Here is a 24,774-nt window from a genome sequence, read left to right as displayed (position 1 = left end):
CACAGGAGCTGAAACGTGATCAATAATGTAACTGGCATAGAATCAAATCTTCTATTATCGTGGAAAAATTCTACGATAATATTTCAAACATAATAACTAATGTTATTCGTTCAATAACTTACTTCTAAGAAGCCTAGGCATTCTAGGAAATTACAAAAGAAAGGTTCAGATTGAAAAACTATCTACACTAGATAATATAATAAAGAGGAAAGATGATTATTTTCTTTCTGTGAATTGAAACTACTATACCGATTAATAAAAATATTTTATCATTAGAATTCTACATTATCCCTAATGAACATCTTAAAAAGGCGAAAGTTTGTAAGTATGGATGTAGGTATGGATGTATGGATGTTTGTTACTCTTTCACGTAAAAACTACTGAACCGATTACAATGAAATTTAGCACACATATAGAGGGTAACTTGGATTAACACATAGGATAGGTTTTATCCCGGAAATCTCACGGGAACGGGAACTATGCGGGTTTTCCTTTGAAAACGCGGGCGAAGCCGGGGGCGGAAATCTAGTAGGTTATATTTTATTATGTATTTATCCCGGGTCCACCCAGGCGGAGTCGGGATGAGCGGCTAGTATTTTATTAATGTATTAGCTGTCCCGCCAAACATTGTTCTGCCACACTTATCACTTATGGGTATGAAAAATAGATGTGGTCCAAATCACAGACCTACCCGATATGCACACAAAATTTAATGAGAATCGATCAAGCCGTTTCAGATGAATTTTACTTTATACATCGCGACACGAGAATCTTATATATTTGATATCTTAATGTATATCTGTTTGTAAAAGACAGTGTGCAGTTAATCCGACATTATAAGACATGTAACGATAAAGAATGAATTTATAATGGAGGGAATGTACGTTAAATGCTATTTTATTGAAGTAACCATTTGAGCTCTACGGTGATGTATGGACGGTATTAATCCACTATCACAAGATAAATTGGCAGTGTTTAGACCTTTTTTAAATGTTATCCTGCGAACTTTAGTGTGGGTTATTTTTAATAAGCTATTTTTGTATCCAGTCTCAATAGTGAGACTGAATGTTGGCTTTGGTATTATTCCACTAGGTAAGCTTCTAATAGGCGAATCTTTCTATTGCCCTTCTTTTATATTTGATGATAAATGCGATTGGAAGATTATTTCAGTGACAATTCACAGGTATTATAAATTTATAGGTAATTATTTAATAGGTATTATGCATACTTATATTATAAATGCGAAAGTAACTCTGTCCGTCTGTCTGTTACTCAATCTCGCCTGAACTACAGAACCAATTTTCATGAAATTTGTTATGGATATATTTTGATAACCAAGAAAGGACATAGGCTACTTTTTATCCCGGGAAAATGACGCAATCCCGGAAATCCTACGGGAACGGGAACTATGCGGATTTTTCTTGGCTGCGCGGGCAAAGCCGCGGGTGGAAACCTAGTAGGTATTATATAAAATATTTGTCATTTATAAGGTATAGGTATAGGTATATTTCTTAAAGGATGCCTTAAGTCCCGACCTAATTTTAAGCCTGTCTACGGTAGCAGATGTGAAATTTCAATGGAGGTTTAAAACGCAAAACCAATTGTCCTGTCCTAGTTTTAGGACTTTCATACCAGATGTAGATTATTTGTCCTTAACTTTGGGCTCGAATTGTGCATACAATCTTCAAGTGCTGAAACTTTTGACTATTAACTCTCTCATTATAGAAAACAGTGTTTATGTGCCCAAAGGTTACATGAATTTACATAGTGGTATTTATGGTCAAAAGTATACATAATATTCAAGTATACATAAACTTCAATTTTACTCTAGGTTAAACTATCTATCTAACTACTCAAGTTACTTATCTAATAAAGGTTTTAGGTAATAAAGCAAAAGTTTCATAAGCTTTTTATACCACTTTGATCATTCCCAGATTAGATATTATCCAAATTAACTACATTAAAACTAAAGATTAAAATATCAAGTAACATAAATGATTTATTTCTGAATTACACAGTCTAATAACTATAGAGATCTGGGAGGTCACCGGTATAACACTAGAGAGAAAATAAAAGAGCAATGACCCTCAAATATCAAAAGGTCTCCAATTATAGTTAGTCTCTAGTGAATTAGTAATAAACACCACGATATCTTATTCATAATTTGTTTACAAATAAAGTGAAATCATTACTTTATTAACTAATAGTTGAGTAATATTTGGTTCGCGGCTTTGTTTGATATTCATGTTATTGTAAATAAATAAAGTTTTCATACTCTATTTTCACAATCACCTAGTTTTTTACTCAAAATACATTCATCAATAATTTAGATTACTAAGTTCTAGAAATATGAGTTTTCGCACTTGAAACTCCATTAAGTACCTACGTAGGAAACTAAACTCTGATTTAATTATTCAAGGCAGCATAGGTATTAGCACAGAATACAGATGGAAGTATAAGCTACTCACTATACCTATAAGATAAATTATATTCTTACTAGCTTTCCAACCGCGGCATCGCCCGCGCAGTCAAAGCAAAACCCGCATAGTTCCCGTTCCCGTGGGATTTCCGGGATAAAACCTATCCTATGTCCTTTCTCGGGTATCAAAATATCTCCATACCAAATTTCATGCAAATTGGTTCAGTAGTTTAGTCGTGATTGAGTAACAGACAGACAGACAGACAGAGTTACTTTCGCATTTATAATATTAGTATGGATTTCCAACGTAAGTGAGCTACTCATAAAGTGTAAATAAATACTTAGAAACGATTTTTTTATTAAACTTCTCTATTTGACTGCAACTGCAAAATGAATGTTAAATGAATCGGGTATAGTTAACTATTGTGATCGAGCTTTAATTTATGCAGTGTTGTCGCTTTTACTAGGTCAGAACCGGCAAAGAATTCAATCTTTAAAATGATGGAGTGAACATTTTATTTTCTAATAAAATGTCATTTATACGAAAATGGAACAGTATATAGGCAAAAATGAATAATACTTAAATCTACAAAAATCCTTATTTTCCATACTTCTACTATATACCTACTTAGATACAATATTTTATAAACTACAAATAAATCGGAATGTTTTAGGGATTAGGGACGCCTGCTGTTTTTCACGAGTCAGACAACTTCAGATAGATTAAATTGGATTTTTTTGTTCCATCGTCTCCAAATACTGAAGTACCCAAATTTTAGTTGTTTTGTTTATTGAGATCATAATAGACTTATAATTAACCTAAGTATTTTTATCAACTTTAAGAAGAAAATGTAGGCTGGTCTTAATTTAACATAAAATTATCTTATGTATAGTTTTCGGGGAACGTTATCATTCTTTATTAGAGTTATAAATAATTTCGAACTGATTTCTATTTGATATAAAAGCATCTATATTTAGTAGGTAGTTACTTAGGGTATAGAGTATAGACAAATCATCGTTATGAATGAACGAAAATAATACATCCATTAATAATAATTTATTGTATTGAATCAAATTTTCAGTGAAGACAAAATATTTGTGTACAAGATGATTCTGCTATAATATCTCGGATCATGATATTTATTAAATTACACACCACTATTTATTACCTTTAAATGATTAGACTTTACGTTAACGATTTAGAATATAGTTTATACAAGGAGAAATTAAGATTACCTATAAGGTATGTGCGCAAAACACATAATATTATGATCTACCTACTATATTTTTTCGTGGAAATGTTTTTATTTGAGTAGGTTTTCAAAGCGGTTATCACTTATCATCTTGTTAACAATGATAACAAATTGAAAATGACTTTGGCACAGTAATAATCTGAATATGTTTGTTATATATCAATAATCGAAAATATATTAATGAAAGTTAGTCATTGTACCAACCGCGACGTGAACGTGAAGTCTTGATTGTGAAAATAAATATAGTTAAAAGAAATGTTATCTAGCGACTAGCGTATTGTATAAATGAAATATTATATCTTTAAAATCGAACGTGGACATATCAAGAAATAAAATTATCAGAGCCAGATTATTAGAGGCAACAAATTAAAAAAAATACAATAAGTATAAAGATACTTAATACTATACAAACTAAGGTAAATTATAATTCCCATTAAACGTTCATCAGGGCTTTAATTAAAACATTCATTAACCTTTTTACCCCGGGTAACTTTCGCATATCAATTAAGGCCTTTGCTTATACGTAAAAAGATACTTCAAATATAATATATTCGTGTAAAGTTCGTAATGAAAACAATGAAAATGAAAGAGGCTTGACTTTTAACACGACATTGCCACATTTGATTTTGGTTGTATAAGTATATTAAGAAGAGCTGGAACGTCAACACATTTACACATTGCACATGTTAGGCCGGGAGATACTGACACAAAATTTCGGGTCATTTGTAACAGGATGGCGGTCTAGAGGGTTCTTACTTATCCGACGAGTGTGACTTACGCCCACGCGACTAGTCCGCCGGTACCAGCGTTCTGACCATCATTTTTCTTTTTGTCATTGCGTAATAAGACCTCTGTAGAACCGCCATTCTGTTACAAATGACCCGAAATTTTGTGTCAGTATCTCCCGGCCTATGTATGTGTCATATTTTGCAATTGTTTATAAATACAGGGTGATGTTATTGGTGTAGTACGAATATCTAAAAATCTATGAAGCATTTTGTGATACAGTAAATGGAAGAATTATAGACTATTTTACAGTATTTAATAAAATCATTTAATTTTTTGTTCATTTTCATTAGAAATGTCAATTTTTCTCACCAAGGTGGAAATTTGGATGATAAGGATCTTGTTAGAAAAATATAAATTTTGACTAAAATCGGCATTTTTTTTTTCAAAAATTAAATTACTAATTAATAATCAGAGTTATCACCAATTACATTAATTTACAAACGATATCGGTTGTTCTTACTTAAAATTGAATACCAATGTCTTATTGCGGTATGTGTTCTTTGGAAGTGTTCGTAAAGTTGTTGATCCGTAATTAAATTTTGCGGACAATCTTTTAGAGCGCTTAGTTGTGACATATCCTAAGCATATTTAATAGAATTAAAAGACGAGCGAATATCCAGAATAAAACACAATACCTATTCTTTATGACATTATTTAAAAAAAATACGCCAAACTATACACAATTTTTACTTGATGCAATCCTCAAAGATCATGGACATAGTGTATTGCGCCTTCCACCATACCATCCAGAACTCAACCCAATAGAGTTACTATGGGGCATAATTAAAGGGAAAGTAGCATCACAAAATGTGAACTTTAACTTGAAAACTGTGGAAGAATTATTTAGAAAGGAAGCAAATGCTATTAGTCTGGATATGTTTAGTGACGTTTGGAGAAAGACGCGAAAACATGAGGAAAAATATATTCAATTAGAACCAAAAGTATATAATTACACTGACTCATTTATAATAACATTAAGAAATTCCGACGGCGAAACATCGAGTTCTTCGAGCGATGAAAGTTTCAGTGAAGTAGAAGATTACGATTATGATTAAATAGATTCTTCTTCTTCTCTATAGATACTGCTTTCTGAATTGGTGGTAAATGTTAAAACTGTTAAACTGTTATGACGATTCAAAAGTGCTTCTAGAAGAAGTCTAATTGTATAAATGTTTGAGTTTGAGTTTAAAACCAATAGTGTGAAAATTATACAATAAACATGTTACACGTTAGCGCGTATTGGTAGGTATTACGTACTTACTACAAATATAATATTTCTTAGATATTTTTACTCGACCAAAGTCAGGACAAGACTGCTCCGCAACTGCAGAAGACGTCCGTAATTTAAATCATTATCAAAACAACCATCCGTGTGTTGGAACTTGGGAGTGAGCGCACGTGTTATTTGTTTTGTTTTTATGACCTGAAATTTAATTATTATTTGATAATTGAATGATTATTAATACTTTTATCCAATTGATTATTTTTAGAATAAATAATTAAGTTCATCAATTGATTTACTTTTAAATTATAATTTTACAGGTAAATTGTGAGAGCTTTCATAATTATATTTGCATATATTTATTTACAACGCACCCATTTTACAATTCAAGTCTAAAATGAAACTAGAGTCGCATTTATTTTTGAACATACTGTAAGTGAAATTGCATAAGTGTGAGTACTGTGAACATGCCAGCTTTCCTTAATTGACCTGTATGGCTTTGAATCTCAATAGAAATTGACAGGAACACTCTAGAGTTTTGTCAGGAAACAAATTTGATATAACAGGTATTCAAGCTTACTTTAAGACTTACTCACTTAAATTAAACAACTTTTACCTTAATTCTTATCTTAACTCCTGGACCATTTTCAGGTACTAAGCAGTAGTACCATAAAACTGGTCCTTACTTGAAAAGTAACTTATACTTTCACTGTAAATGTCAACCTTGTTTCCTAGATTGTCTGACGCCTTAGTAATTTTTCATGCTTTAATGGGCCATATTCACAATCGAGAGCTTTGGTCGAACAAATAATCGTCGATGTTTGCATTTGTTGCAGTGATTACGAATGAACATCTACAATGACGGCCGATCATTTAGACCCTCTATACTAACGTGATTGCCTATACTCGCCCAACGCTGCCAATTGTGAAGAGCGCCCATAATATAATTTTTCTCAATTTTTGGCAGATAAATGTCAGCAATCAGAACATGGCAGGATTCACCTGCGGAGGTCTGATCAGAGGCCACTAGCACGGGCTAGGAGAAGGACCCTCAGGATGACGGTTACTATAGTTACTGTCTTCGCCTGCTGTTGGATGCCTTATGCTACTATGACGCTGTGGTAAGTAAGGACATTTAAATATATTAAAATATAATTGTATCGATGATAAGCGATATATTGTTACCTACATCTATTCAACAATTTGTTGCAATTTATTGTTGCTTTCTAGTTTGAAAATTTATGAGCTATATGACACTATATTAAATCTTAAATAAAAAAAGGAGTCCGAGTTCAATATGATATAGAATAGAAGTTATAACTTTCGCTCAAGAATATAAACAGAAATAGAAGATTAGTATTGACTTCAAGAAACTTGGTATTAGTTACTTAATTATGTTATTAACTCTAAATTCTAGGTTTTAGATATAGATTAGCAATCGATTTGGTTTAATTAACAAACTACATGAAGTGATAGTTTCTTGTGGGTTTCTTAATTAATTTAAACTTTCGAGTTTGAATTAATTACTTTTCCATTTATATATTGTCTAACATCGTAGTTTCTGTGGAATTAAAGGGAAATTCGATAGCAGGAAAAATATGTTTAAAATTTTACCTTAGCAGTTTATTTAATAAACTTTGAAATATGATCAAATTATAAGATTTATTAATATTACATAAAGGTATTACATTCAAAAATGATATTATTTTTAAAGGTATCAAATCAATCTTGTCCTTATTTGAATTCCATTTCGAGGAAAAAAAATTATCAACTTTCTATTGTGTGAAAAATATGTAAAATAGCCCATAAACTGCAAGAGGATTTCACTTATATTTGAAATGGATAATAACGACAAAATATATCAAAGAATTGCTTTGTAAAAGAAACCTTTAATATCCCCATATAATATTTCCAAACCTGCCCCCCTAGCCAAGTGGCTTTCTGTTAGCGTAGCGTTTATCTACAGCATACGTCAATCACATACATTCGTAGTCTTGAACGCTACGCTAACAGAAAGCCACTTGGCTAAGGGGGCTGAACGCTAATATAACCACAATTGTTACATTAATTACAATCTAAGATAAATTTGTTAGTGTGATGATGACGTAAATTTAACGTAATTACCTAATTAATATGAAATGAGGGCTGAATGTTAATATCGAACATCAAATTTTGAGGTATTATAATGTCGAAGATTTTTTCTTTGAAAAAAATAAATAAACATAATACCATAAATATGTCTTATATATATAATATGTCTTAATATATATATAATATGTCTTATAATATAATATGTCTTAATCTTATATATAAAAATGAATCGCAAAATGTGTTGGTAAGCGCATAACTCAAGAACGGCTGAACCGATTTCGATAATTCTTTTTTTATTATATTCCTTGAAGTACGAGGATGGATCTTATGTAGAGAAAACGTTAACATGTACCACGGGCGAAGCCGGGGCGGACCGCTAGTTATTGTGATAAAAACGTTCTCATACATAATCTCCGAAATACGATGACTCAAGAGACAAGGAGCCAACGACAGTGTAACGAGACAGTTGAAAAGTTGCTACTTATATTATTTTAGTTTTTCCTTACCTAGACCACCGTACGTACTAGTGTTACAGTAAATAGATATTGTTTACGATCTCCTTTATTTACTACGGTTCCTATACCTACTGAAAATTTATTACATTAATATATGCGACGAGAGATTGTAAGCGTAGCCTTAATTAAATTTTATAGCATTGCATTGGAGGTTAATAATTTAAGCTACGTAAACCAACGGAAATTCGCTTGGCACATATTTGTGATGTTTGTTAATTCTCCATCTTTTAATAGAAGATAAACTCATCTTATATGTGTGGAAGAGAAAGAATTACAATAAATCATGAAGATATAAAAAGAACATGATTTTTCTAACAGTTTTGAATTAAAACTACTTACGGATGGCCAGGAATTGATTCATAAAAACGCGTATAATTGCTAAAAATTTTCAAATCCATAAAATACAACAATATAATAAAGTCGTATGAAGGTAATTGAAAGTTTTAAATACTATTAAAATAAGACAAAAAGTTTATATACGGGTCTAGATTAAATCATCACAAGGAAGGAAGGATACCAATTTACATTAAATAATTTTTTTCAAAGGTCAAACTCTTATGTTTCCTTTAAGTGTCATTGAACCCACGAGCCCATTATTTAAGTCATAGCAAACCCTTTACTACTTTTTAATAGATTTCTTTGAGGTTCCTCTTCGTATCCTGCTTGTCTAACTTAAAGAGTTCTTTGACTTTCTCTTATAACGATTTAGAAAGGGTAAATAATTTTTGTTATTTTAAGATCAAGGGAAATTATTGTTTACTTGAACATTTGGTCATTATTTTATATCGTGGATTTTACGATTTATCATATTATTATGTTTTTTGTTTTAATGCCCTTTATAGTTCAAGTGGTTTTATTTCGTCTTTTTATGAAACCCACGTATTTCTCAGTATGCAAAGTTAGGCCTTCATTTGAATAGGTTTCAGTTAAGCCGGATTTCAGTATTATTATATTAGCGGAGGACAGACGGCACAGCTGCAGCTTAGTAGCTTGTAAATGTAGTTGATATTCTAATTTATAACTAACTAGCGTCCCAGACAACGTTATTGGTTGAAAATGTTACTTTATCGCTCTGCAAATGTGCCCAGTGGAAGTACAATTAATTTCTTACCCTTATAAATATTACCGAAAAAAAAGTAAATCAATATAAAAAAGCTCGTAGATATTTTACATAATCGAAAAAAAATTACATTTTAACACCATTAACTTATTTTTATTTCACACGTTCCGTATATAACATTAAATAATCAGAATAATTGGTAGAACCATAAAAACGAAACTAGTTTAAAAATTATAGATTTTAAAGTTAATATTCTCTTCAGGTACATGTTCGACCGGGAATCCGCGATGCTGGTGTCTGCGCGGGTCCAGGACCTGTTCTTCATCATGGCTGTCTCTAACTCCTGTATGGACCCCTTGGTGTATGGATCATATACTTTGGACATGAACATCATTAACAGAACATTAAGAAAAATATTTTGTATCCATAGCGAAAACTTGAATGGGCACAGTAAGTATTGTAATTTGATTGGTTTTAATTTTGGTTCGTAGGTATTTTATAAGTGTGGCATTTATAGATTTTTAATACCTATGTATTTAAATTTTGTTTGATGTTTAATGTTTATTGAAATATTAAATTGAATTGATAAAAATTGTGTACGCACATTTATAGTATTTTTCATTAAACGATTATGTTTATTACTTTCCCTGCGATATAGACCAGCTGTGCCCTACTACTGTTTCACCCGTGGACATATCCACTGCAAAAAATTTTCTTTCTTACCAAGGTCATAGTTTTTGGATTTCAATCCAAATGCCTTAAAAGAAAAAAGTTTTGATGTGGTTTAGCCATCAAAACTTAAAAGATAGGCGGAAAGCAGCATTGTAACAGTGATAATAAATTAGTGTGAACACAGGCTCCTGAAAAACAGTTTACAACTATATTAGGAGCCTGGGTCATTAAATTTTTGTAACTTAAAATGGTGCAAATAAATGATTTATTTATTTATTTAAAAAGCATTTTTGTGCATTTGTAATATTATAATTTTAGTAAGTATGACGTACCACGATGATAATATGGAAATACATTCAAAAAGTGAAAAATCATTTATGACGAAGAGAAAAAGATACAATTACGCCCACAACCTGTAAAAAGCATGACACGAATACAAGTAATGAGTTTCGAATGACCAACAGAATATTTATCTGCTTACGGACATAAAATTTGACCTTTAATTTTGAACACTATTGTGTGCGTTTATCAAGCAAAATGCTTAACATCTAGTCTAAGCAATTAAAACTTTTCTCCTTTTTCAATATTTTTTACCCGACTGCGCAAGAAGGACCTTTATGTTTATGATACGCTTTGTGTAAACGGCTTATAGATTATAGCTTGCGTGGGAAACAAAGATACCTACCTATATCAAAAATAAGCAGACGTTTTGGCGGCAAATTTAAAACTTTATATTATCTTTATTCTTATCAAGTGGGATTTTATACCTTGTTTTAAAATAAAACTTTTTTACCCGACTGCCAAAGAAGGAGGGTAATGTTTTTCGAGTGTATGTAAGTATGTATGTATGTCTTTTCCTTTGTGACCACCTGTAGCCTAAACGGCTTGATGGATTTTGATGTATGAGGTATCGTTAGATTTGTCTTGATTACGGGAGTGTCATAGGATACATTTTATCCTAAAAGTCCCACGGGATAAAGACATAATAATATTTTTTCTAAATTTCCCTTAAAAAAAATATGTATGCGGTATCATTAGATTCATTTCAATCACGGGAGTAATTAATATAGGATTTTTACTCTTTTTTTAGTGTGCAGTCGGGTATTTTGTTTTTTTAATAATTCAATTAAAACATCTCTTGTTTCAATAAATTACCATTTTTTACATGTATATTATTTGCTGGTAGCAGCTAAAAATACTTCGCGGTAAGAAAACATATCTTTATTGAAAATGTAATATTTTATCGGATACACTTTGGTGAGTGCGCTGCGGAATTGCACGATTTAATTCCGCCATCCCCGTTTTTCCATCGATCGTCGAGGCGCACAGACTCTAGGCATCGCCATATGGTGGACGTTCCATGTACCCGAACAAAGCGGTTCGGATCGACATTCTTCATTCGAACCGCGAGGGACTGGAACATGCTTCCTGAGTCTGTGTTCCCCGACGAGTACAATATGGAGGTCTTCAAGAGGAGAGTGAACAGGTACATTCTAGGGCAGCGCGCTCCATCTTAGGCCACATCTCAGCTTACCATCAGGCGAGATCGTGGCCAAGCGCTCCCCTATTGTACTGTAAAAAAAAAAAGAATAGAAACTTTGCTATCCAAACAACGTTATAGCACATAATATATTATAATGGTTATAGTTCAATCGCCTACGCTGCATATACAAGCCTCACTCGGCTTCCTGAAATTTAATAACGTTTGTATGTTTGCTTATTTTATGTACCTACTGAATTTTGATATTTTAAATTTGTAATATTAAGGAGCAGAATGTTTGAGATAAAATATTAAATTGATACGTTTGAAAACAAAATCACGCTGGCAAGATCAAACATTTTTTTACATAATATACCGAGAACATAATATTATTTTGTAATTAATTTTACTAATCGAAAAAAATAACTGTTGCGCCATGATAACAGAATTTTGAATAATGCCTCGATTGAGAGCTTCTTTTGCATTTATAACATAAGTACGGACTGAATGGTTTTATTTCGAAATGAATATTCAAATTCCTTATTCAATTAACAATGTATGTTAGTTTATGTACCAACAAAATATTATTTTCAGTTACACGTGTTATATTTGCTCTATAATTCAATATAGATTGATTATTATTTATTGTAAATAAATCTGTTTAGATTTTAAAGCACTTAAGTTTTTTTATGTATTTATTTTTTGACCACATCCCTGTTTTTATATTAAAAACAAAATTATATATTTTTTTAATTGGAGGATAAACGGGCTTCCCGCTATATCAAAGTAAAAATAAAGTGGAATAAAAAATAAAACCAAACGAAATATTTACTTTACGTATTTTTCTTGACTGCTTTTGACGACGCGGTTGGCGCAGTGGTAAAGTAACTGCCTACTGAGCCGACGGTCCCGGGTTCGATCCCCGGTCAGGGCAAATATTTGTGTGATGAACTCAATTATTTGTTCTTGGGTCTGGGTGTTATTATCTATATATGTATTTATTAAATATTATATTTATCGTCGCCTAGTACCCACAACACAAGCCTTAATTGAGCTTACTGTGGGACAGGTCGATTTGTGTAATAATGTCCTATACTATCCTATACTATTTTCTTTAGAAAACGCCACGTGTATCTGCTAAAACCAACAAATATCCATTAACAAATTTATCCTTAAATTACGTTTTTTGCCGTTGAAATAATACAATTTCTTTGTCCGTACAGGAATAATGGAGCCAGGCAAATATATTGGCAAACAACAGGCTGTCGTTCAAACCAATAATGTAAGTATAAATAATAAAGGGGATTATTTTAAAAGTATCAGATTTAATAGATTTGTGAAGGTCACATTAAAAGTTCAACTCTTAAGTAATTGTGATAAACTAAATTTCCTTTAATAGTAATATCATATTATTTAGTACAAATTGATTATAAATAATTTTTCTTTTATATAAAATATTTTCCCGTTCATTTCCTATACGTAGTAGTATTTGATATTAAATATTCTCCAATATTCATCAAATATTCCATTCAACTTCAGCCGAAAAGTTTCACAATTTCATGTTACACGCAAGTTTCAATAAGCAATAAACGTCTATTCGCTTGAATAAGTAGATTTTTGAGGTCTAATGAAATTGTTGTCCAAAAGGGATTTACAGATTCCTTTGCGAAATGTGAAAGTTTTTTTGTCTAGGTGAAGGAATAAAAGGTGTACGAAAAAACCTCAAGTGAAATTTACCTTCTTCTCCTTCTTTTTTGATGTAGTGTAAATGTTCCCTAGAGATTTTAGTATGTGCGTTATATAAGGAATATAAAGATGAGCTACATTATAGAACCTTTTTGACTAAATTGGATCTGAAATAGCGTGATTGCCGAATTTCTGACTTATAATAAAAATAACTGCGTTAAAAACAACCGACTTCAAAAACGGAAAAGTAAGAAATAAAAAAGATTTGATATTATTAATTACTACATATTATTTTTATGTGCTATTTACTAAAAAGGTTTGATGTCGGTGCATGGGCGTGCTTAGTGTTTGGCACCGACTTCAAACCTATTTAATAAATAGCACATAAAAATAATATGTAGTAATTAATAATATCAAATCTTTTTTATTTCTTACTTTTCCGTTTTTGAAGTCGGTTGTTTTTAACGCAGTTATTTTTATTTAATACTTTTTAGTGTATTTTTCAACACGAATCAAACGAGTCCAAACTCGATAAAGTTGAGTCAATATATTACTGAGTTCCTATGGCCACCTTCCGATTCCATCATAAGATCAGCTCCATGTCATGATAATGTTTCATCGCTATCCAATTTACATTCGTATACAAAATTTCAGCTCAATCGGTTACCGGGAAGTGAATCAAAGTTACTTGCTACATTGAAATTAAGTCATCGAGTACAGACAAAAATGCTCATAAAATAAAAACTACTAGGCCTAGCCGAATAAAATTTTTATGGGACCAATTCGACACCATCCCGCATCGAACAAAAAAAGAATCACGTAAATCGGTTCAGAAACCTCGGAGTAATCGGTGTACATACATAAAAAAAAAAAAAAAAAAAAAAATATACCGGCCGAATTGATAACCTCCTCCTTTTTTTGAAGTCGGTTAAAAAGAAATGTAACCTAATGCTAGCAAAGATGACCTTTTTATATTTTTCTTGCTTAGTTTTCTGGGAAAGTTGTTTGACAAAATGTAATAAAATAACATTCATCATTATATAATGATGCTACAATTTAACCTCGCCGATGTAATTTCTACAATTTTAGAAAATTGTTACAATACTAGACTATCCTAGTTTAGAAAATTATACGATTAAGAATTTTTACATACATAAATAAAAAAATAATAAAAATACCTATTCTTCATGTATCTTGTCTTTACCTAAGTGTTTAATTAAGGAATGCATAAACAACTTATATTATATGGCGTAAAAGGTGGTAAAAGTCAAGATTAGCAACAGCCTTACATAAAACAGCTTTTCGTAGTATTTTATAAAAAATGGCAACGTGAAACTCCCTCATATAAATAAAGACAATCCATCAAATTTTTATTGAGTATCGGATGACGCGTAACAGCCTAAAATTAATACCTTGTGCAAAAAGGTTTGGGATAAATTGTGAAACAATTTTCGGGTTATTTCTTACCAAGTTATTTTAAAATAAAGCTTTGCTAGTTAAGGCTTAGGATTATGGGATTGTTTTCTGAAGTAATCTTGCACAAGTAGCTTTATATAGAAGTACTTAGATAGAGAAACATAATATGAATTCACCCTTAAATATATATTTTATGAAATTAAAATACTAAAATTTATTCATCTTGATTAGAAAATAAAAAGGATTTAAAGAAAACCAGTAAGTTGTATGAATGAAGGATGTTTTATGTAAGACAGACTACCTTTTGAAAACATATATTTAAATACACCTATGACACATATTATGATAATTATATATTATATATTTTGATACTATTTTTGTGCTACGGCGCATGATTTGAATTGAAATAGGAAAAGTTAATTTAACTGAAATATAAGGGTAGTTCATCAGACTTCATACTTTGCAGTCGCTACGTCTAAAATGCAAACAAAGCCAGTTAGAGAGAACTTTCACCATTTAAACTGGGAAAGGAAATTTCTAGCCCAAATGGACGAATGCAAATAATGGTCGTTAGTAAAATTAAATTAAACTTACGCCTAGCTATTATATAGTTATTTAATATAATAATAGTAAATCTATACTAATATTATAAAGCTGAAAAGTTTGTTTGTTTGGTCCAATACGATTTTTTTTTAGATAGTCCATTTATCGAGGAAGGCTATAATATATTATCTTCTCGCTAAGACCAACAAGAGCGGAGCCACGCGGTTGAAACCGCGGGGCGCAGCTATTAATATTATCAAGCAATGTTCGATACACGACTGAAATGCACAAACGTTCACACTAGTCTTATATGTATTACTATCAACATCTCTACTGTACACGTTTCAATATTAGGCTGTATAATAATTCGGTCTATCTTTACAAAGACTCTTTTTATCTCATAATATTTCATTCTATTATAAAAACAATATTACAAAATAAATTCCTAGAATTTCCCTCATAATTTACTTATTTAATTAGTGATGGTAAATTCAGTGACATAAGAATAATAGCCTGTATTATTTTCCTGCGCGAATACACGTGTAGTCGTGTAATAAAATATATTTATCACAACAACAAGGAATTTTTAAATATAAGATGAAATAGAAAATAATTAATCACAAGATTGGAAACAGTGACCAGTGACTTTCACTTAACGGTAGCAATACCATCACAAGGCTACCGGGTATTATGGTTTATAATCTTTATAATCAGGCTTTTGCCATTATTTAAATATTTTCAAATATTTTTAAGTTATTCAAATGAAATTTATCCAAAACTTAAAAACTCAAACTCAAACATTTATTTATTCAATTAAGACTTCTTCTAGAAGCATTTTTGAATCATAATAACCTATTTTTTAATTTAACACCGATTAACATGCGAGCTTCTTATTCGACATGGGTTGAATTGGATGTGGTAACATTGCTTTAGTTAGACTTGAAGTACCTACATAAGTAAAGTTCTAAAATTTACGCATAAATTATTATCTACACGCTGTTCGTTAGTGTCGTGAAACTCAAATATGTCTCATCCGAGGTGATTGTTCTGTTTTATTTCCGTATTCCGACATTTGTATCGTTTTAACACTTTTTTGTGTATGTCCGTATTGGTAAAGTCCTAAACATTAAAGTATGGTTTTTATTGGTTGAGTGAAAATCGGTGACCATAAAAAAATACAGTAAAACATCTCGTTTTTTGAAGTAAATTAAATTATTAAATTTAAAAACATATACAAAGTTTAAAATCTGATAACATGTCGACCTTGTTAGCAAATCTCGAAGGAGTTTATCCAACTGTAAAATGTTTCAGTACGGAAAACTTCACAGGCGATAGTCGATTTCTAGTAATATTTGTAACACGTGTAAGGGTGTAAAATATTTATTTATATGGCATATGAAAAAAATCATAAGTCGATAGAAAAGATATTGCAGCACACCCTGCATTAACGTGGTGTCAGGCATGAATAATCCTTTAGATCGATGATTTGGCTATATATTGTGTGTAAAGAATCAATTTTTTATTTATAAAAAAATACTGGTATAAGTATCTATCATCTAATTTTATTATAGTAAATTAAAGACTACTATTATAATAAACGTTCAGAGGTAGACAGAAAGATTGCAGTTTGTTTTTGAATGGCATATAAATAATGTAAGATATGCGAAAAAGTTGTACGCGTTTGACTAAAAATAAATACATCTAACGCCGCTTTTCGGTTGAGTATCGCGCGCTTGTCGAAAAATAAATACACGTGATATATTACTTTACCCCCCCTCCCCCTTGTGATATTTCGTGATGTTTTGATGGACCCCTCCCCCCCCCCCCTTTCGAGCCTCACGTGATTAATGGACAGCCCCTAACCATCTAGGGAGTACTTTATAGTCTTTATACTAGGATTAGTCAAACAAGTCTACACTCAATCTACACCCAGATTCATTGACCTTCTTCTGTGAATAATTATTGTAATAGTTGCCTTGTTGTGGCTGCCATGTTTGAGATGGTTAGATTAATCAATGACATTGAAGACTGTGCGAATGAGTAATGTGTTTGAGAAACAGCGGTAGCGGGAACAGTTCGGGGGGGTGTTAAGTAGAAGCGACTCTTTCGATATTAAAAAAGGGATGTAGAGTAAAAAAATTACCATGATTTCATATTTAATAACATAATCTTAAAATACAATACAAAAAAAAAATCAATAAACAAGATTTCTAAACACAAGTTTGGTTTTATTAAGATTTGAAAATATTGGTTTCTAAACTAAAGTAAATAAAAATATTATAGATAAAAAGAAGCAAATACTAAGATTTTATAAAATACTGTACACACACATAATTGGTTAGCAGGTAACAATTTTGCGACTTAATTAAAATTTTGGCTCATTATATGGTTTCTATCATATTTTGTACAATAATTATGAAGATTAAAATATGTGCTAGGCTTGATGCTGTGTGAAGTTGGTTTAATTTTAATAATAGTAGATAGGTATGTACATTGCACAGCGTGTTGTGAATCCTACTTAATTAAATCACAAACATGCACTATTAATCAACGTAATTCAAACCCATATTGTTCGATAATTTATTCAACAATATATTATATTATGAGAGACGTTTAGATCCGTACAATCAATCAAATTCACTGGCTGATTGATTCTTCTTTTGTTTCCATCACAACAACCATTGGTTGCTCTAGATTACTACGTATTATAATATTAACAAAGATATTATGAAACAAAGTTTTTATGATATTAATGTAAAGCAAAGATAACTGAAAATATTTGCGTATTAATAGTAATATTTTTAATCTTTGATAAATATGTTATCAAATAATATTTACCAAAAAATACCGGCCCAATTGAGAACCTCATCATTTTTTTGAAGTCAGTTAAATATGTATGTATAACCTTTACTTCACATACTAATTACCACTTCTCTTTCAGAACATAAAGTCCCGGTACGTTGGGTACCAAGAGACCTCCCTAGTGGTACCGAGCGGGAGTACGGAGCCCCTCCCGTGTTGGAGTGAACGACAGTTTGAGGAGTACAAGACGAAAGCGTACGAAATATTCACTTTGCAGACTCGGATTGCTAAGTAATTACTTTGTTGGAGAATTACATAAACGTGTATATTATTATTTTTTCAAATGCTCTTAGACATTTGTTTGTATTTTACTTAGGGCTGATTTTTCAATCCTTGGTTAAAACTTATTCACCGAATTACGTATTAAACAACCATTTCAAAAAGGTCTACTTTTTCGGATGTGTTTGTACAAAGTCTTCTTGATGATATTGTACCTACTCTATTTTTGTTCTTATTAGAGAAAAGAACGCTAAATAAATATAAACAATTTTATTGTTGTAAAAATGTAAATATAAATAGATGTATGTGCCAAATGATATTACGAAAGAAGTTGGTTCGGAAAGAATAAAATCTATACATATAATAAAATCGTAGGAAAGTCAAAACTGTACATTGAATATTTTTTTAAAAGAATACATAATCCATGATCTATAATCGATATAGAAGACAAAAATATAGTTTTAAGAATTTTTGTCTGTTTGTCTGTTTGTCGGTTTGTCTGTTTGTCTGTTTGTCTGTTTGTCTGTATATTTGTCCGAGCTAATCTCGAAAAGTACTGCATAGATTGACTTCAAATTTTGCATGAATATTACTAACAGGTCAGGTGAGGCTTATATTATCATGCTATCACCTCCGGGGGAGGAGCTGTGAACCTTTATTTTTCTTACGTATTCCGTGTATTACACAGCGTACAATCTAAAGACTCATGTTGTTTTTGGGTAAGCCACGCTATTATCTAACTTTACACTATAAAAACTACGTCATTTACGTAATTTTTGCAGAGAAACAGTTTAATGAATCTTAGTAGTATAAAGACAAATTTGAAACAGCGCCATCTATGAGACTTCATTAAAATCAAATCAATTTACATATTTAACGCTTCTTGCAAATTTATAATTTAAAATTAAATATTATGATGTTGGTGGGGTTTTTTATTTGTACTTATTTATTTAACTTTTTAACCCATGTCTTCCCAGAGTCCACTTCAGGTGCTTATATTTTATGTGAATATACTAAATAAAATTTTACAAGTGAGGGTAGATGTTTATTATTTGATGTCAAACAAGACACCATTAACAGTTAATATTGGTAATAACTAATAGTAGATTGTGTTCATTGGTGACATTTTTAAAATTCCTTCTTGCGTTCCCACAAAAGGTAAGTTGTAGCATTTATATTTATTCTTTTTAATTATATAATTAGACTCATGTTTTTAATTAGAATTGAAGTTATGACAAAATAAGAAAATGATGAAATTTTATTTTTATGTATAACTTTTACAAGACTATTAAACGCCCAAAGGTCACTTTAGTTCTTGATAGAATTTTATTTGTTAGTAGCTTTTTAATAAAATTAGGTAAAGTTATCTTTTGATTTTTTTTATTTACAGATTCAATGTTCATAAAAATTGACGATTTGCGTGAGGATGTAGTAGAAATTAGTATCCTTGCGCGTGGTCAATTGTTGACTAAAGTTTATGTCCAACGTATGGTACAATCATTGGAAGAATCTTGGGTAATTTTATAGGATATTTTTCGGGAATGAGAGAAGGGGCAGCCAACCACGTATCAGCGTGCGTGCGTGAGAATCTACCTACGTTTTAGTACCATAAAAAAATGTTATTTTGAAACGTAAATATTGCGCTCAGAACTACTGTACAAGTATGATTTTTATTCGTGCTTTAGGTACTGTTATCTGATTGTTTTATTATCGTTATGGCTATCGCGGTACAGATCGTACTGGGATCAGAGTACATATTATTTATCAATTTAATATACGTACCACACCAAGTAAAATATTTACAATCATACCAAATGGATTAACACGGTAGTTATTTCATTTATTTATTTTAAAAACCTAATTTTACTTTTAATATTTGCCCATTTGCATTACATTCAGCGTCCATAAAACTTATAAAAATTTAATGTTTATTTCTGTCTATTAAAAAAGCTCCTTTTTAGATATAAATAACAAAAACAACTTTTTTATTAAAATTTAGTACCTTGGGAAGATATTATCTATGTGTTAAATTGATCCCGAACCCAAAACTGTAGTTAATTTTTTTTTTGTCATTTAGTGTTTATTTCATGTCAATTGTTTCATTAATAAAAAAATTATGATCATTTAAATAATCACGGCGAACATTTGCTAAGGCATTCATATACAGGGTGTAATCGTTAAGTGTGCACAGGCGATTTTTTTTTGTAAGTATTACAGATAACAAAAAACTTTAAACTGATATCGAAAGTACTTAACCTAATGAGTAAAATGGCCGTAATCATTTTTTTTAATAAATCGAAAAATATAAAAAAAATTATCTTTAAACCCTCCCATACATTAAGTACATATTATGAAATATGAATATCCCCTATGGCCTATACTATAACATTTAATATTATGAAAGATTTTAGCTTTCTTTTTCTTTTTTTGGTTGTCTGCTTTAATTACTTCGCAAATTTGAAGTGGCATTTTCCACGCTATTTCCGGACATTTTCACGCATTTTCCGGATAATTTCCGGAAATTTTCCGGGCATTTTCCGGGGATTTTCCAGGCATTTTCCACGCCTTTTCCGGACATTTTCACGCATTTTCCGGATATTTTCTAGATTTTTCCATGCATTTTCCACGCTTTTTCCGAACATTTTCACGCATTTTCCGGGTATTTTCCGGGCATCTCCCAGGTATTTTACGGATATTTTCCGGACATTTTCATGCATTTTCCGGATATTTTCCATATATTTCTCATTTCCCAGGCATTTTCCAGACATTTCCCTGACATTTTCCGGGAATTTTCCAGGCATTTTCCACGCTTTTTCCGGACATTTTCACGCATTTTCCGGGCATTTTCACGCATTTTCCGAATATTTTCCGGGGATTTTCCGGGCATTTTCACGCATTTTCCGAATATTTTCCGGACATTTTCCGGGTATTTCCCGGACATTTTCACACATTTTCCGGGGGATTTTCCAGATATTTTACAGGCATTTTCGGATATCCCCGGAGAATGCCCCGGATTTCCGGAAAGTAAGTTTTTTAGCTTAGATTAGTAATAAATTCTCATAACAACTCTTTGAATTGTTTATGGTAGTACGTGTTTACTAAATAATAATTGTATGTAAAGTAGTAAATACTATGCAGTCGCTATTCCACGCGGACGAAGTCGCGGGCACAGCTAGTTCTTTAATAAAATGTTAATATTGATGTTACTTAATTGTGATAATTTTGTAAAGTTTATTAGACTTAAGTTAATTAAAAATGTAATACTTAAGAAAATAATATTATAATGGTTTCAATTGCTCATGAAACTCATATCGTCTAAGCCATAGTAATAATTTGGATAGAATAATATTATATCATTTTCTATATTCTATAATTTAAATGAAACGCTAAACTTTGTTGCTAAGCGCAAATTTTGAGAACGGCTGAATCGATTTCGTTAATTCTTTTCTTTATTTTCCTCGAAGTACGAGGATGGTTTTAATGGAGAGAAAACGTAAACATGTACCGCCGTAACGTAAGCCGGGATGGACCGCTAGTCCATACTAATATTATAAATGCGAAAGTAACTCTGTCTGTCTGTCTGTTACTCAATCACGCCTTAACTACTGAACCAATTTGCATGAAATTTGGTATAGAGATATTTTGATACTCGAGAAAGGACATAGGATAGGTTTTATCCCGGAAATCCTGGGTTTTATTTGAAAAAGCGGGCGAAGCCGCGGGAGGAAAGCTAGTATTATATAAATATTATTTTGTTGTGAATGAAACTCAGTCAAGATGATGTTTAATGTAAGTATAGAGAGTTAAAAGATTCAATGTGTGTTGTTGATATTTAAAAAAATGTAATAAATAGATGTATAAATTGTTGTGATGTATGTATACGATTGAAAATTGAAATGTACCACAAAATTGGGGTGTCATGGCCATATAACACCTTTTGGCCAAAGCCAACCTCACCTGCTCGTGGTGCACCCTGCTGGTCTACAAACGAGGCTCTGGCGATTAGTTTAGAGTGGTAGAACTACAGCTGCATACAGTCTCTGTATGTAGCACGAACGGGCTGTAGTTCGTCCGGGGCAGGACCACTACCTCACAGGAAACCGGCGTGAAGCATAAATTTGCGTTTCGCATTAGGTAAGTGAGGTATCCGGAAGCCCATCCCCCCCCCCCCCTCCCTTTAAGCATCATGGCAGCGGTTTTAAACAGAAATTTACCCCAGGAGGGTACCAGCTCTTTTGATGCTGGAGAATCCCTCCCTGAGCAATCTTGTTCAGGCCGCCCTACGTATTCTGGGGAGGGCAAAATACCGCTCGTTACTTCCCTACCAGGCAAAAAGAGCAGAAAGACCTGCGCACCCCTTTCCACGCTCCGCGTTAACTTCTGCAATATCAGGGGTATTCACTCTAATATCAACGCCGTGCATTACCATCTCGAAACGGCGAAGCCGGCCTTACTGTTTCTAACCGAAACTCAGATATCTTCACCGTCTGATGCATCATACCTTAGTTACCCTGGCTTCAGCCTGGAGCACAATTTTTTACCCCGCGCTGGTGTATGCGCATATATCCGGGAAGATATCTGCTTTCGTCGCCTTGGTCATCTTGAAGGTAGGGACCTTTCCATTCTTTGGCTACGTGTAGAATGCGACGACCACCCGCGCATCTATGCGTGCCTTTATAGGTCCCATAGCGGAAATGACGAATCGGACCGACTCTTTGAGCACATTCAGTCATCGGTTGACACCGTGCTTAATCAGACTCCTGCTGCAGAAATCGTTGTCCTTGGTGACTTCAATGCTCATCATACCGAATTTCTCAAGTCACGAACAACCGACCATGCGGGTAGATCTGTACACGACTTCGCTCTTGCCTATAACCTCACGCAATTGGTATCATCGCCCACGCGAATTCCAGACATTGAGGATCATACGCCTTCTTTGTTGGACCTTCTGCTGACTTCCCACCCGGAAGGCTACCAGGTAAATGTCGATGCCCCTATGGGCTCTTCCGACCACTGCCTAGTCCGGAGTTCAGTGCCAATCTTGCGCTTACCTCGGCCTCCACGTGCAGGCCACCGCCGCGTTTGGCACTATAAGTCGGCAGATTGGGATGGGATGCGTACTTTCTTCTCATCGTATCCCTGGAGCCGAGTTTGTTTCTCCGCGAATGATCCTAGTGCGTGTGCTGACTCTGTCGCCGATGTGGTGCTTCAGGGAATGGAGCTCTTTGTTCCAAACTCTGTTGTTCCCGTGGGTGGCAAGTCCCAGCCTTGGTTTGGTCGCTCTTGCAAATCGGCATCGCGCCGTAAACAAGATTGCTTCCAGGCCTGGGCCAATGCACTCGCATCTAGTGATCCAAACGCCCGTACATTGAAAAGAGAATTGAACTCGGTCTCATTGCTAAGTTTGGCGAAAAACTTGCCCTACTTCCTTCTGGAACTCGAGCCTTTTGGGCCCTCGCTAAAGCTGTGCAAGGGAATTTTTGTCAGCCGTCCCTACCATCTCTGCGCATGGAGAATGACTCGTTGGCCCACACAGCAAAAGAGAAAGCCGACCTTCTTGGCTCTCTTTTTGCTGCTAATTCGACGTTGGACGACACAGGGTTCTTGCCACCTACCATCCCACGATGTGAAGCATCCATGCCTGACATTCGTTTTAGTCAGAGAGCAGTGCGTAAAGCACTCCTTTCCCTGGACGTCCATAAGTCAAGTGGCCCTGACGGTATTCCTCCTATTGTGCTTAAGATGTGCGCACCTGAGTTGGCTCCGGTTCTGACGCGACTTTTCCGGTACTCCTACTCTACAGGCGTTGTCCCGAACTCATGGAAGACGGCTTTAGTGCATCCGATCCCGAAAAAGGGCGATCGCTCGGACCCGTCCAATTATCGACCCATAGCTATCACTTCTTTGCTCTCCAAGATAATGGAAACCATTATCAATCGCCAGTTGCTGAAATATCTGGAGGAGCACCAGCTGATCTGTGACCGTCAGTATGGATTCCGTCACGGACGATCGGCTGGTGATCTTCTAGTATATTTAACACATCGTTGGGCGGAGGCGATAGAGAGCAAGGGTGAAGCATTGGCGGTCAGTTTGGACATAGCGAAAGCCTTTGATCGGGTCTGGCACAAAGCGCTTCTTTCGAAGCTTTCTTCCTATGGGCTTCCCGAGAACTTTTGCCGATGGGTCGCCAGTTTTCTCACTGAGCGTAGTATGAAAGTCGTGGTCGACGGTTCATGCTCCGAACCCAAGCTCGTGAACGCTGGTGTACCTCAAGGTTGCGTTCTGTCTCCCACACTGTTTCTTCTGCATATCAATGATTTGCTGCGCGTTAGCAGCATTCATTGCTATGCAGATGACAGTACGTGTGATGCAGTTTATGCCGGCCGAAGCAATATTTCTCGGGATCGCGTCATTGAGTGCCGGAACGATCTTGTGTCCGAAATCGAAACTTCCTTAGATGAAGTCTCGAATTGGGGTCGTATTAACCTGGTCCAATTTAACCCCAATAAGACACAAGTCTGCGCATTTACCGCTAAGAAGAATCCCT

At 33.3% G+C, this 24,774-nt stretch overlaps 1 protein-coding gene across 1 annotated transcript in view; it reads left to right on the top strand.

Moving 5' to 3' along the window:
* LOC123698710 (adipokinetic hormone/corazonin-related peptide receptor variant I-like) overlaps positions 1–18,327 on the top strand; it is a 53,022-nt gene extending 34,695 nt beyond the window's left edge. The window contains exons 5-8 of the mRNA XM_045645462.1: positions 6,651–6,804; positions 9,612–9,799; positions 12,725–12,783; positions 18,088–18,327. Coding sequence (XP_045501418.1) covers positions 6,651–6,804; positions 9,612–9,799; positions 12,725–12,783; positions 18,088–18,243 — 557 coding nt within the window. The 3' untranslated portion in view covers positions 18,244–18,327. The remainder of the gene's footprint in view (positions 1–6,650; positions 6,805–9,611; positions 9,800–12,724; positions 12,784–18,087) is intronic.
* The last annotated feature ends 6,447 nt before the right edge of the window (positions 18,328–24,774 follow it).

The sequence above is a fragment of the Colias croceus genome, chromosome 16, assembly GCF_905220415.1.
Source record: "Colias croceus chromosome 16, ilColCroc2.1".
Classification (NCBI taxonomy): domain Eukaryota; kingdom Metazoa; phylum Arthropoda; class Insecta; order Lepidoptera; family Pieridae; genus Colias; species Colias croceus.
This window is presented reverse-complemented; position numbering and strand designations above follow the sequence as displayed.